General features: G+C 42.5%; 1 protein-coding gene across 2 annotated transcripts in view; it reads right to left on the bottom strand.

Annotated features, from left to right (window-relative positions):
* ctdspla (CTD (carboxy-terminal domain, RNA polymerase II, polypeptide A) small phosphatase-like a) overlaps positions 1–12,325 on the bottom strand; it is a 33,797-nt gene that overhangs the window by 13,948 nt on the left and 7,524 nt on the right. For both annotated transcript variants that reach the window (XM_040043961.1, XM_040043962.1), the window contains exon 2: positions 476–642. In XM_040043961.1, coding sequence (XP_039899895.1) covers positions 476–642 — 167 coding nt within the window. The remainder of the gene's footprint in view (positions 1–475; positions 643–12,325) is intronic.

Genomic DNA, 12,325 nt, shown 5'->3' with positions numbered 1-12,325 from the left:
TTTTCGAGTGCATATGTGTGTTTGTGTGTGTCCGTACATGCGTTGTAGTGGGTTCGTGCGCGAGAAAGAGCCAGTGCGCGTCTTTTTTTGGAGCTTCTCGGCGTGCTCAGTGTGTTATTTTGTGTGCAGTTGTGTGCGTAGGCAGATATCGAAGAATGCAAGATGGGAAGTGAGCCCGTATTTTTCAAGCAGTGGATGGTAAACAACCTCTGGGTTCAACGGGTTTGAAGCAGCTGGAAAAATTTGAGGGAGCTCAGCGAGGCTGAGCCCGCCTCAGCCCTCTGCAGGAAAAGGCAAACCCTAACAAGGTCTCTGTAACAAAACCAAACAAATGTTACTTGTTACTGGAACTCCAGTCGAACTAGCACTTCAGTCATAAAATATGAACTAATTCTTGTGTTTGGACACGTAAGATGTAAGTGGTATGGAATCTGGATTGCGGCCAACTCTGACAGGAGAGATAAATGAGCTTTACCTTGGGAGGACTGCCGTTCTCCTCTGGGGGCGGGGGCAGAGAAAGTGTCTTGTTGTTGGCAGGTGGTGGCTCCACGTGGTAGTCATTGTAGTTGCGGAAGCAGCAGAAGAAGGGGCTGAAAATGCTCCGGCTCCGGTGCTTCTTTAGGCTGCTGTTGGACTGGGAGACTGAAAGAAATAAAAGCCAAAAGGGTAAGAGAGGAGAGCGGTTACATGATATTCTTTTACCTTAAAGACCTGCACTGAAATTGCTACTAATATGACTTTGGAGACTGGCGACCAATCCCCGGTGCACCTTATCTCTTGCTCATCATCATGCAAGATAGACTCCAAGCCTACTTGCAACTCATATACTTAAGCAGTTAAGGATATGGAGAGATAAATGGATGGCGTTTGACTTTGGAAAGCAGAGAGTAGGAAGTTATAGCTCGCAGACGGTTTGCTTAGCGTTGATTGAAATTAGTGGGAAACAGCTAAAGTGGCTCGTTGTAAAGAAGTGTGACACACTGCCCACCATCTATCCCTATTATACTAAACAACCTGAGTGAGCCGTGCCTCTGACCAAATGAGCGATAGAACTTGGTTTACCATTTTCAAAAACGGTGTCAACATCAAAATACAAACATGAGAAAACACCTACAGCTTTTAGACTTTTCAACATTTCCTCCTCTCAGTGTATCAAATGCTGCTGTTCCAATGTCTGAAGTAGAAACAACAGAGCGATCCTCTGCGTTGGGGCTGGACTGTGTTTCACGTGCATAACTGCATTATGGTGACAAAAGGAGCTGAGATGTACCACATAGTGAGGCATCAGTTCATGCAATACAGAGCACTGGGATAAAAATAGCCCGTCTGAGAGAGCCCTCTGGGGAAGGTAGTCCAGTTAATTAACATCAGGAGAAGAAGAGAGGTCAAGATATAGATTAAAGTGTACTGTCTAGAAAGACTGATCTTAGATAATTTCTGTTATTTGACAAGAATTAAGTAAAATTTATGTGTTTGCCAAGAAGGGTTGATCAGAGGCTCCTGGGAGAAAACAACATACACATGTATGTCCCTAGTTACATCATTTCTCCTTCAGTCTCTGAAGCCCATGGCCTACTTTCACACCGACAGAACAGAAACAAGCAGTCTTGAATAGTCTTTAAGGCCTCTATTAATGTTCTTTTTTTACATTTTCTGCTAGTGAGGATTAGAGCATAAAAATAGAAATCTGAGCAGCGGTACTACAATGGCTAAATTCTGACAGTGCAATTATCACAAGGTGTTCCCGAAGCAGACGTTCTGCCAGCTTAATTGCTTTAAAGGTGATTTCTCGGACTTGGAAATCCCAAATCTGTTCAAGTCTTCAAAGCGTCCACAGGCTGGCTTTAGCTGAAATCACTGTTTTCAAGGCATCCAACAGTGTCCCTGTTTGCTACTGTTTTGTTAACGTGTTCATACAGCCGTGTGACACAGGCAGCACAGTTAGCCATGCATGCTTGGGCTGTTTGCAGCTTGCTCCTGTTCTGAGAGCCTTCAGACAGACGCCTGGAACTATCCTCGGGTTGCTCAGACTGGATCTGACAGGCTGTGGGCAGTTCGTCTTCTTTGTTTTCGTCATCTTTGTAGTCCAAAGCTCGGTGTGGCTCTTCCTCTATTCTGATAGATGTTCCAGAGAAGCAGCACTTCAGTAAACAAACACAACTATATGGTTGGAAAAGAAAGGCGACCTGCTGTGTTACTAAAACCCGCGTGGATACTGAAGGAGATGTTTTGCCCATGCAGACATGATCCACAGTTTAAAGTCTGTCGGCTGACATTCTATATTTCTCTTTGCGGATATAAAAGTAAATACACTCTGGTACAGAGACAGCGCATTACTGTTTGAAGCACAACGGGAATTCATTTGATTATAGGAAAGACCCACTGCACTCGCTGAAAGCATTAACCTCAGTAGATAAAGGTCACCAATCACATATGCATACACAAACAGTCCACATAAAGTCATATACGTAGCTTGGTGGAATTAAACACATAGTATAAGCTCCATAGTATAAGCTCCATGAGAAACTAAATGCTAACTGTGTCCTTGTGAGCCATAATCCCAAGGAGGAACACTGGTGTCCCAAGAGCCACCAAACTGTTTGTTGATGCTGTGCTATTGATTTAGCAAACACATATTCTAGCATTCCTCTCCATGCTGACTGACAGTATTTGTTTGTCTTTACTTCAATTTATCTATTGCTGTGAAGAGTTGCAAATTGGTTCCTGAATGCATCCAAGCAATGCTGGATGTGCTAAACTTGCAAGCTAAAAACAGCTAAATCCCCCTTTTGGGCTTAGCAGGCTTTTGCCATCCACAGATTCATTTGCGGAGAGTTTCATCACACACGGGGGAAATCACTTGGCCGGATTGACTTTTTTGACTTGAACTTCTAATGCAGAAACACTATAACACCTATAATTACTTAATCAGAAAGCGAAACGCTTGTTAGCCTTTACTTTGTTAATGACTTTATCAATGATTCAGGTGAAAAATGACAGCAGCATCTTGTTCCTAAACCGTGTCACTCTGGATAATTCACAGACAAAGTAATGCCTGAAGTAACAAGGTTAGCGTTTCTGGAAAATGTCATTCTTCACGCATCACAATATAAATTCCATTTGCTTTCGTTATTTTGTGACATAGGGAGAAATCTCCAGGACAGATATGTTTTAAAATTGAACAAACCTATCCACATGGTTGCAGAAAACCGTATTAAAAACATAAAAACGTCAACTCTGTGATCATATCTTTTGATATGTCCCATTTGAGACATTCAATCACCTCCCCTCTTTATTAAGTTGGCCCCAAACGCCTTCGTGTAATTCTCCGCTCCTCCATTTTGAGGCCGTCTACATTTTCCCGCCCCGTTCTGGTGCCCCAGTCGGCCTCCTGAAAAAGCAGGTGGGAGTGCACGAGGGAGAGAACGCAGAGGGAGAGAAGGGCGTAGAATGGGTGGAGAGAGAGTTACTGTGGTGAAACAGCCTATACTTGGGTCTGATTCTTACTCCACCTCCTCCTGCACCACCACCCTACACAAACAGAGCTTTCCTTTCTGCCTTGGACACAAACAACATAGCTGAGAGTTGACTGCTGCTGGAGCCTGAGCAAACACACATACTGTACACACACATTCGTGCATGCATGTAGCATATGTTCACATGTTTAGGCAGAGAGCCAAGTACACAGTGATCAACAAATAGCATACTTCACACACTGAGGCACACAGAAACGTTTCTATCAGTGTCCTTGCTGAGGAATGTGGAGTCAGCCCGCCTTGCATAGTAATGCAACTTTCGTCAGCTCTGGGAATAACAGAGAAAGGTTAAAGGGCAGCACTTGCCATTAAAAACAGAGGCGGATAGACTTGAACGAAGGCTCTAGATTTATAATAATTAGTTAGCACTTTAGCAGTATGTGGCTTAGTTAGCAACAGATACATAATCTAGGGTAAAAGGTGATGCATTAAATTGTCCTTTTCCAACACAAAGCTCAAAGAACAGAGAGCAATATCAGGCCATGTCTGTAGCCTCTTATAATAATGTGTGCAGGTGCACATTATTTGCCCTGCTGAATACGCTTCAACCGATTCAGCATCCCTGCTTGATCTGAGAACTGCGTAAACGGCTCTTCAATTCAGTGCTTATGTTAAAGCTCCAGCTGAACGTTAGGTAACAGTAGCAGAAAGCACGCTACTCAAACAGAGACGGCCAGGCCCGAGCTCTCTGCCACATGTTCAGGCACAACCACTAACACGGCCGGAAGAGGAGGTGGTGAGGGGGATGCAGGAAATTCTCAGCATTCTTGACAGGAAGAGATAATCACCCTGTGACCCACAGTGTGGAATAATTCCAGGCTCCAAGAGGGATTGTGATCTCTGCCTTACCTTGAGACTTTTGAGTTGGCCTCTTTTGCTGTTCCTTTAAAGGCACAAAAAATGCCACATAAGGTCTTATAGTATTATATTAGGATGTCCATCACTCTTGATCCATCTCCCTCTGGGTGAAACTGCCCAGAGAGGCAGGCAATTCAAGGTTTATTTTTGTTTATGATACATGCTTTTGGCCATTATTTTTATTAGTTAACAATTTACTCACAGTGTTAATTGTTATAACAAGGGAGCACTGCTACAACAGAGTTCAGTGTAGTTTTTGTTGTCTTTTTAGTATCTTCCTCTTCTCATAGTACTTTTTAAAAGGTGACAGAGAAGCCCATTTGTGATAGATCCTCGCAGCTCTCAGCTCATCTTTGGCGATCAAACCCAAGCCAACAGGTATGTATGATCATTCCAGTGGGTCATGAGTCAACCTCAAGATTTTGTCTCAGTTCATCATGCCAGGTAAACCTCCAGCTGGCGCTGCCCCAAGGACATCTTTAACAGGAGCCACTTCAACTGCCTCTTCTCATTGCCAAAGAGCCAAGTTCTTTTCATTGTGGAATTAAACCTCTCACCCTGATGATGTCACGCCATTACGTTCAATCGTGCTTCTTTTTGCAGACGATGTTCTTTTCTCACCAGCATATAAAGGAACAATGTGCAATTAAGTATGAATGCTTAATTGGTTTGTGGATCAGCACTTTTAAGTCTTAAATCCACGGTTTTGCCATGGAAAAGGATGGCATTCCAAGTAAAGGCAAAGCATATACCTCAGGTGAAGGAAAAATGGGGAGAAAGGATCACAAGATCAGCTGCAAGCCATCAAAAACAGCTACACTGAACAGCAGTTTTGGATTGGAAGCTGAGCCCTAAGACAAAGCTTTGCTAGTTAGTTGATCATTTTCATTTTATATTTTATGTATAATAAACACTTATAGAAACATAAGTATTTATATTTAGCAGCAAAGCAGTTTAGAGTTTTTATATTACTCGCTATTTGAATTTTATTGTCCGTTTTTCCCAAACAGTTTAAAAGCCTCCACACTCTCAGGTCATTCGGTTATCCTGTTTGACTGAGTAAATGGAGCATTCTAGCCCTTAAATCCAAGTCCTATCTGCAGCTGAAGGCTTACCATCCAAATTTAGGCAAACTACTGGCTGCTAACAAAACAAATTATGTAACTTAGACAACTTGAGTGCAGGACAACCTTCGGCCAATCAAAAGAGCACTTTTATTAGTGAGACGGATTACATACCATTATAGTGATATTAGTAGTGCCTTTGCGACATGCTTTGACGGCACTCCAGTAACACTTAGCTAAGCAGCCAGGCGGGTAAAGTGTGCAGTACCTGGGGGTATGATGGTAAACGTGAGAACAGTGCATGTGAATGTGGTGCTTTAATAATTTAGATGGAAAAGAGGTCGGATTTAAATAGTACACTCAGCTAGTTCACAGACAATCAACAAATAGGAAGACTTCAACGTGTCTTCTGTTCTGTATAACTGAACAAAAGCTTTCAGATGGTGAAATGTGACACAAGTTGACAACAAATATCACATGCTAAAATCCTGCTATTCCTTCAGGAAACAGGGCGTAATTTCACAGATTATCTGCTGCCACCCCTCACTGAGATTTTTGAGAGTGGGGTGTTTTCATTAGAAGCTGTTTAAAGCTCAGATAAAATCCTTATTCACCTGCAGCCAGACTGAAGAACGGGGCTCTCACACAAACACGTACACCAATAGGTAATCCACTATTCGCCTGCAGCTTGGGATCTAATTTCTTCAGCAAACAGCTTTCAGAATCATGTGAAGAAGCTGTTTCTGTCCCATGCTACCACTACCAGAACAGAAAGGGGGGATTCCTTGTTGCGCACAGTAAGTGTGGAAGGAATCCCTGCAGCAATGTGCTATATCTACAACTAGGATTTGAACGAAGGAGGGAAATACTTACAATTTCCGAAATCACAAGCTATCATGCTATGTGTGACAAAACCCAAAGATATTAAAATTAATGTTAACATAAAACTACTACTGTTGTCAGTTTGGGCAAATCTGTCCACAATATTAATATTAGACAAAGATGACCCGAGTCAAATTAAAAAGCAGCTTTTAAATGATTTTTTTTTTTTTTTTAGAAAAAGTTATTCAAACCTACATGGCCCTGTTTGAAAAATTAATTGCCCCCTATACCTAATTTTTCATGCCATTCTTGGCAGCAAGAACTGCAATCAAGAATTTGCCATGATTGGTAACGAGTGGTTCGCATCGCTATGGAGGAATTTTGGACCACCTTTCTTTGCATAATTGTTTTAATTCAGCCACATTGGAGGGTTTTCTAGCATTTTTCTGTTTTTTGAGACATTCTGAGGTGGACTTGCTGATGTGTTTCTAATCATCGTCCTGCTGCGTAGCGAAAGTGCACTTGAGGATCAGGACATGTTCATTTACAGCAAGTCATCCAGGTCCCAAAGCAGCATAACAGCCCCAGATCATCACACTACCACCACCATGTTTGATTGTTTGTTTGATGATCTTTTTATGAAATGTTGTGTTAGTTTTATGCCAGATGCCAGGATACCATAGCTGCTCAAGTGGGTTTTAAATCTGTGCTACACTAGTTAGTTCTATAAAGGGAACTCTGTTCATTTTCACCCTTGGTGCGGTTCGTTGGTGCAGATGTGAATACTGTAATCACACTCAGATGCAGCCCAAAATAAATGCACCAAGAGGGATGTGGTTTTGGTCCAGTTCCAAACAGACTCCATGGCGTGATCCAATCTCAATCTGACCCAACTACCAGGTGTACACTTCAAGTTTGAGCTAAAAGTCTTCCTGTAGCGGGACATGCTTCTCATTCTTGGATGTGGCAGGGTTTACAAACCGTAGCAACGAGACATAGAATGAATCAAGACCTCAGTTGGACAGATCCTTTATCTACAAGTCCAGAAGACAGCACCTTCTTATTTCTATATGTTGTTCCCACTTCAGACACATCAGACCAATAATTGGACTGAATGTGCATTGTATGACTACAAACCATGTGAAAACAGCCTTAAGCCTTGATTTTTTTTGTATCCGCAAAACTGCTTTGGTCCCCTCAGAGTTGGAGTCTGAGTAACAAATTTCAGCATCGGATATTAAGCGTGAGGGTCCATGCAGAAATCAAACCATGGATGCATCCCAGGTGGTGGACTTCAAATATGTAAAACAGAAATGACTACTCAGCTGTCGGATCTCCAGCTGTCTATGTCCATATCTGCAACGGAATGTAAATAAAACTTTATCTTCTAGTTTCAAACCACTTGTTGAAAATGATATCTATCACACTCTGAAAGGACACACGCAAGAAGGAAGACAGCAGCAATGTGGTGACCATAGGACACCAATAAAATTCAGTAACTCGTAGCGATGACAGGTGAAATAACCTGAGTGACGCTTATCTGATCTGATCTCAGCCACTGGTAGCAAAGACTGAAATGAAACATTAAACAGTTGGAAGAGGAGTGATTAATTTTATACACTGAAGAAAGCAACAAAAAAAATTCTGTAAGAATACAGTTTAATGAACCCTTTTAAAAACAAAGGATTTTTTCCCTCCACATCGAAAGGAGCCAGCTGAGGTGGTTCGGGCATCTGACAAGGATGCCTCCTGGGTGAGGTGTTCCGGACATGTCCCACCAGGAGGAGGCCCGGAGCAGATCCAGGACACGCTGGAGAGATTATATCTCTCGGCTGGCCTGGGAACACCTTGGTGTTCCCCCGGACAAGCTGGAGGAGGTGGCCGAGGAAAGGGAGGTCTGGGCTTCTCTGCTTAGGCTGCTGCCCCTGCGACCCGGCCCCGGATAAGCAGAAGAAGATGGCTGGATGGATGGATTATTTCCTTTTTTTCCCTTTCAACTATGCATGTAATTTTACTGTTTACCAATGATAGAAATGCCCATACACTTCAATAAAAATCCATTAAATACTGGCAGAAAATTAACAGGACAATTAACAGACACCAGTGGTGGTGCATGCATTTCCCCTATTCCTGGACATTTACAGTGTAACCTCAAGATTTATTAAAACAGAGACTAGCAGCACCAAATGCTCCCTCACGAGAAGCTATAACTAGATTTTTCTTCTTTTTTTTTTTTTAGCAAATCAATTCAGTATTCTGCAGATAATTGTATTCAAAGACACTTTTTAAAACTACTATGCTATACACCAAGAGTCAGTTCAGCTATTAGTTTCGTGGATGCTAACACACATGGACTAAAGCATCCAAATCAATGAGCAAAAACTAGTTAAAGGATGCTAAAAAAAAAAAAAAACCTTGAAAACACAGAATTATAAACAACCTCCGCTGCTGCTCATTAAAAACAGACACAGGAGAAAAATCCCACTGAGAAAGGAGAAGACAATTACAACAGATTGGCTTCCATAACAATATTAACACCAAAGAGCATCTGCTTGCACTCGAACATGTGTTTGGTTACATGCGTGCTCGCAGAATCGAACACACTCAGCTGATCCAAACAGCTGAGTGGCGTTAGATAGCACTGGATGAACTGAGACTGACAGTTGTGTCTGTCAGTCTGTGTGCGTTCACTGTGCCGAGGTCCTGGGTGGGTTATGTGTTAGGCCATCAGGGCAATAATAGCACAGTATGATAAAATAAACTCCCATTAAGCCTCCTTACTTCCCCACATAGACAGCTGAGGCTGAGGTGAAAATTACAGGCTGTGGAGGTACATTCAGTTCCAGCAGATGCCTTTAGTCACTCTCACTGACCCTCAGCTGCCCTTCTGGCTTTATTTCGCCTACTTATAGAGAGGATTTACATGTACATGTGCATCCTACATAATCTTATATAACTAAAATTACTCAGTAACTCAGTTATTTGATTGAGCCAAGATGTGGTTTGCAGGGACCTAATCGCATAAGTCATTTGGTTGGCACACACTGCATGCAAGGTACGAATTCCCGCCGCTGCTGTGTGAACTCTGACACACAGCCGTGGGTGGGTCTGCCCCTGCTTTCCTCTCTTAGTTGCACAGCGGCATAGGCGCTGTGGTGGCGGTGCCAGCCTGCTTACAGCCCCTCAGGGATGAGGGCTGATGCCGCTTCTCGAGCGCTCAGTGAAATGAAGGAGATGACAAGAGCGGGGGAATTAGCCCACTGAGGGCCCAGGAAGGAATAATGAGAGAGATCTGACTATTCTGGTGGAGTTACGCAACCGACAGCAACACAGCCCACGTTGTTTGGGGCTGCTGCGGTAGTTCATTATTAATATATCCTTGTACATTCTCATCTACTACTGTGCGCTGAAAGCCAGAGGCTCAGTGACTGATGGGAACTCCTCCTTGCCCATCTACTTCTTTACGACAGTAAAATAATTAATGTGAGATGTAATTAGGGACGTCTTTAGGCTCCACTTTAATACAGACAGGCTTAACTATTCAGTGACCCAAGAGTAGGAGGATCTTTTAGAGAATTAGGGCTCTTAAATGAAAGAAATTAAAAACTGGTTAAAATCAAAGCTGACTATTAAGTCTCTAATATGAGTCAAACTCCATCACACTTGATCTCCCAGAATGCAATCAACAGCCCCTTTTAGCATGGTAAATAACCGTGTCTTTCAAACTCCACATCCTCCTAAACAAATCTCTGATATCAGACTTTAAAGGGCCCCGCGGAGATAACAAAGACATTATACGACAGTGCTTCCTGTGATGAGTAATGAAGTTTTTCAGTATTCAGTGTTATTCTCAAGTACAAAGTCATCGATGAAACAAGTAGGCACTGAAAAAAAGAGATTTTTTTTAAGTATTGCTCATTAAAATGCTGCTTGTTATGAATGAATGGGAAACAAGTAGGTCATATACTTGTGTGCATGTGTTGGTGTGAGCATGTAGTAGACCTGGTTGTGTTTCGCTGTTACACTTTCTCGTGCGTCTGCTCTCTGAGGGGCATTCATCTCCACATTTCCACACAGAGAATGTCCTACTTAGAGTCCCCGGAGACTTACAGTTAAACAGTATTCACCTTTTACCTCTGGAGGATGACGTGGGTGGGGATGGGGGGAATTGCCTCTCTGTATCTCCCGCGGGCTCGGTGCATGTGCGTTTGCTTATTATCGGATCATCTGTTTAAAAATGTATGAACCTTTTATGCTCTTCTGTCAAATATCTCACAAACTGGGGCGCAGCATAATTCAGGGAGGGCGACAGAAAATCATTGTGGACAAAACATGATCTGCTGCTCAGATAGCCAATTACTGATGATAAATGCCAGCGAGAAGAGGGCAAAATATGCATAGAGGCCGTCCCCTTGTCAAGGGCCGGCCTGCAACCCAGATGCTTTCTCCTGCTCTCTCCTTCCTTGACACAAACACCTCTAGCTCTCTCGCTTTCTTGGTCTTTCTTGACCCCGAACTTTCTCTGAGTGTATTGATCTTTTTCGACAGCGTCCGTTTGGATGGATGGATGCTCAATTAAACGTTAGCTTGTTGCACGTCCGACTCCAGAACTCAACGGTTCCATCGTTTTAGGAGCGTCCCTGAGAGCAGAAAGCGTGCAGGCTGCTGTGGCCGCACGGCAAACGGTCCTTTTGCTCCAAAGGGACTGTGGCTTTTGGAGCATTGAATTGCTCTTCACAGTCACTGCATGCCTTATGTGTCAAGATATACAGGAAAGGCTGGTGATGTAACCCCACAACAATACTGTGCATTCAAACCAAAGTATGGCAGGCACGTACCAGAAGAACCAGAGTGTCAGTCATTTATCTTCTGTAGTTAATTAGAAGGAGTTTCAGTCTGAAGTTTGATGGGTCGAATGTCCCTGACAGCTGCAGTCAATTAAATCAATAGTTGAAAACAGACCCAACACTATGCTGTTATCCGCTGAAGTTTGGTATGCTCGATGTTTTTCTTGAACTGCAGCGCATGCTTTCTCATGAAAATCAATATAACCCAGATCAAGATGGACGTCTGCTGGTTAGTGTATTGTTTTATAGCGAATTTCACTGAAATCCTACTGTAACAGTGGTTTTAAAGGCCATGCCGGACATTTTGAAACAGCATTTGCTCCAAAACAAGCAACCACAGCATACGAGCTGCACTTGAGGCCACATTCGAACATAAAACTTCCCCACAGTGCTGTCAAACACACAGTCCAAAGCACACAGACATAAAAAGAGGCCCAGAAAAACCCAAAGCTGGTTTGTGCTGAAGAACCAACAAACGGGACAACAAACTGCACGTCTAGTTTTTCATGTACACGTTCTGACACGCGTTCCCCTCGAGGCCAGCCGAGAGAAAACATGAATAATTTTGATATATGCTTAAATTCAAACAGTCTTTGCTGCTTGTAGAACATCCCAGAATGCTTTTTCCAAAAGGAGTAAACTTAAAAAAAAATGCATGCTCACTCACCACAGGCAAGTTTTAAAGTGAAATAATTACTGCACTTACATGACTGTCAGTCTAATTCAAATCCACCGGCCGACCATCATACTCGAAACACAGGAATGAAACTCTTGGTAAAGAGAAACAGGAACATAAACTCATGTCTTTCAGGTCTTCTAGTACTTGATTAAGCAAGAACATGATACGAAACATGCCGCAAAAATGTACTTAAATAGAACAGTGGTGGTGCATGCATTTCCCCTATTCCTGGACACAAATGGTGTCTTTTTAAGTACTTCACTTTACCATTTTAAACTTTAGCTTTACACTTCAATTTATTCAGAATGAATCAAAAATAGTTACAAGTACAAAATGTAATTGGTCTAAATTAAAACATGATAGAATCCAAATGTAGAACAGCTTGGGACACATTTGATGCTAGCAAGCATTTATAGCAGCAGAGGGTTTTAGGAAGCATGCTGCTTATTTCTCTGTCTTTAATAGATTTTAGAGAACAGTAATTCCCTTCTACTTGCAATATCGAGAGAACAGTGATAA

This window comes from Simochromis diagramma, unplaced genomic scaffold (genome assembly GCF_900408965.1).
Source record: "Simochromis diagramma unplaced genomic scaffold, fSimDia1.1 OVJJ01000602.1, whole genome shotgun sequence".
NCBI lineage: Eukaryota > Metazoa > Chordata > Actinopteri > Cichliformes > Cichlidae > Simochromis > Simochromis diagramma.
This window is presented reverse-complemented; position numbering and strand designations above follow the sequence as displayed.